The sequence below is a fragment of the Mandrillus leucophaeus genome, unplaced genomic scaffold (genome assembly GCF_000951045.1).
Source record: "Mandrillus leucophaeus isolate KB7577 unplaced genomic scaffold, Mleu.le_1.0 Scaffold1031, whole genome shotgun sequence".
Taxonomy (NCBI): domain Eukaryota; kingdom Metazoa; phylum Chordata; class Mammalia; order Primates; family Cercopithecidae; genus Mandrillus; species Mandrillus leucophaeus.
In genome coordinates this window covers 218907-221967 of record NW_012098444.1, presented here as the reverse complement: position 1 = coordinate 221967, position 3061 = coordinate 218907, and the positions used below count along the sequence as shown (strand labels likewise).

The 3061-nt window shown below is 48.4% G+C and overlaps 1 protein-coding gene across 1 annotated transcript in view; it reads right to left on the bottom strand.

Moving 5' to 3' along the window:
- LYPD8 (LY6/PLAUR domain containing 8) overlaps nt 1-1979 on the bottom strand; it is a 13601-nt gene extending 11622 nt beyond the window's left edge. Inside the window, exons 1-2 of the mRNA XM_011978223.1 lie at nt 1925-1979; nt 1420-1539 (exon numbers count right to left, since the gene is read on the bottom strand). Coding sequence (XP_011833613.1) covers nt 1420-1539; nt 1925-1979 — 175 coding nt within the window. The remainder of the gene's footprint in view (nt 1-1419; nt 1540-1924) is intronic.
- Nucleotides 1980-3061: the final 1082 nt, after the last annotated feature.

Below are 3061 nucleotides of genomic sequence, written 5' to 3'. Positions count from 1 at the left end.
CCACAGCTAGAACATGGGACAGCTACAGGGCAAGTGACCCATTTCTCCAACAAACCAACAGGATTGAACAAAAAATGATGGACGCTCTTATAAAACAAGTTAGGTTTAACAGACCTAACAGCAAAATGGGGGATGTGGCTGGGATCCTAATTCCACACGTAGACCATATCATGACATCTTTGAAACAATTAAGAAATGTTTAAGATGGCCTGGGTATTAGAAGAAATTAAAGAAATACAGTTAACTTTCTCAGGTATGATAGCAGTATGTGTCTTAGTTCATTTTGTGTTGCTATACCAGAATAGCATGGATTGGGTAATCTATAAAGAGAATAAATGTATTGTTTACAGTCCTAGAGTCTGCAAAGTACATCAAAGTGCCAGCCTCTGGTGAAGACTTTCTTCTGCATCATCCCATGGAAGAAGGGCAAGAGAGGGTGAGAGCAAGTGAGGGAAAGAGGGGGCCAGACTCCCTTTTATCAGGAACCCACCTCCACACTCACGACATTAATGCATTTGCAAGGGCGGGGTCCTCATGGCCTAATCACCTCTGAATGTCCCACCTCTTAATGCCATCACAATGGCAGTTAAGTTTCAACATTTAGTTTTGGAGGGAATATTCAAACCATAGCAATATGGTAGTTATGTAAAAAAAATTATGATCAGAGATAAATAGTGAAGTATTTATGGAGAAAATGACCAATAACATGTACACACATACGCATATATATGTGTGTGTCATGTCTATTTATATAACGTTTAATTTAAAATACCATAGCCAAAAATACTATAGTAAGAAAAAAAACTATAGTGAGAAAATAGCAAAATGTTAATAACTGCTGACACAGGGTAGTGGTTACAGGGCAGTTCGTTATACTCTTCTTCCTACTTTAAACATACACGAAGTGCATTTGAACGTGTCTATTACAAAAAAGTTAAGAAGAAATCTAAGTGCTGTGAGAAAGAGGGTACAATAGTGGTTACGCTCCAAACGCCCTGTGGGGAGGTCTTGAACGAAGGAAAGTATGTTTGATCCAGGAGAGGAGGAACCATGAGGGAGAGATAAAAGGGCTGGGGAAAAGGAAGAATGAAAGCTTCCAGAGCAAATCTGCCTGGTAATTTAACTAAGAGCTGCCCTTGCTTCCCACATCCACGTACTTGCCTCTAGAATGAAGCTTTGTGATCAAGGGCATGAGTGTCCAAAACACGAGGGTCTCCCATGTGCTTTGACCCCGTGTTCTTGTCTGGCTCCTGCTTGTCTCAGCCGTGCGTTGTTTCCCCTGGGAGTCACCTTTGTGGTTTCCTCTCTCCTTGGACAGCATGTCCCCATCTCTGCCTTTCTTTCCTGCCTGGACGTCGTCTCCAGCTCCCTCCCGGTGCAAGCCCCAGAGGCGGGAAGGACACACACACGCCGGCTCACCTGGAGAGGAGCTGACTGAGGAGCTGATACAGCTGGTGTTGGCGTGCGAGGGACATTCAGAGGCAGTGCTGTTGACACAGGATCGTTCCCATGAATTACACTGCACACAGCTCAGAGATTCTGAGGACACAAGACGTCCAACGCCAGTCAACATTCAGCAGACATTTATGGAGCAGACTCTACTCTAGGAAAAGCGCTGCTCCCACCTTGCAGTGAGAGACAGGTGGGATGGCATCCCTGCCCTCTGGGGATCCCTGACATTGATGCTGTAAGATGAGCCACCCTAATGAGTTTCTCCCACTGCTCACTATTCCCCAGGGGAAAGATCCAACCTTCAACAGCAATACAGAGTGGCCCCTTGAAAGCAGGCTGCACAGACAGGTCTCGTGGTCATCACTAACCGTAATTTACCATGCGAGGCCCTCAGGGCTTTGACAGCAAGAAGACACTGGTGAGGTGGAAAAGGGGTCTCCATCCTAAAAAGGGGCCACGTGAGTTCTCTCACCTACAGCTGCAACCACAAGCACTGCAGTGATACCAGCGACGAGGACGCCCTTCATGGTGCCGGAGCTGACTTCTCCCGAGGATGGGGACCACAGGGCCCGGAGCCTGGAGAGACACAAAGAAGGCAGCCGCGGGGCCTTGGAGGGCTGCGGGTTTCAATCACACTGTAACAAGCCCAGTACTCAGGCCATCCTTGTGGCAGAAAGAATCAAAATCCTGAGCTGGGAGCACAAAGCTGACTCCACCCTGCTGCGGACAGAGGTCCGAGTTTCCCGAGGCTCAGCCTCTGCAGAAGCATCTACACGCAGGTGGGAAACACAGCCGGGGCCGTTTCCCGTGGGGCCAAGTCAGTTGCAAAATGTGCGGGCCGATGAGTTTTTAGTTTCACTTTGGGGACGGGGTCCAAGAAGAAAGAGCTGGGCTGGGGTCTGTGCCCCTCCCTCCCCCAGAGCACGATGTCCCTCCTGCAGCCAGTCTGTCACCGCATCCTTGTTTTACACTTAGGGGTTCTGTTGCTGCCACCTGCCACCACCTCCGCAATAGGCAAACATCTGTTGAGCACTTACTCCATTCCAAGCACTTTACAGGTATTAATTTATGTAATTCAACTACTGTAGCAGGCAGGTACTATTGTTAGCATCCCGAGAAAAATCAAGCCTTAGAAGGACTGGGTATTGCACTGAAAGTCAAGGTCTTACTTCTGGGAGGTATCAGAACTGGAGTTTAGCCTGTGTCCCTAACCGCCAGCCCGCACCGCCTTCCACTGTTCCCACAGTCCTGGGCCTGCGGCACTAAATCAGAGTTCCCCATGCACTTCCGAAGAGTGTGTCACCAGTCTCTCTGCACCCTGCCTTCCCTGCCTGCAGATTGTCTGAGTTAGACCTTTGAGGATTGCAAAGGCGTGGTCACATTCATTAGAATTCGAAAGAACTCCCAGAATTCCAACTTGCTGGTGTATCAAAGCAGCAGAGAGCAGGTGCCTGGCTCTGGCCTGAGCCCTTCTTGATCATTATCTCATTTACCGTATACACGGTGGCTGTGAGCCACGCATGGCTATTTATGGTTCTTTGATTCTTCGAGGGTAGATAAAATGAAACACTCTGTTTCTCAGTAGCACTGGCTACGTTCCCACCGCTCA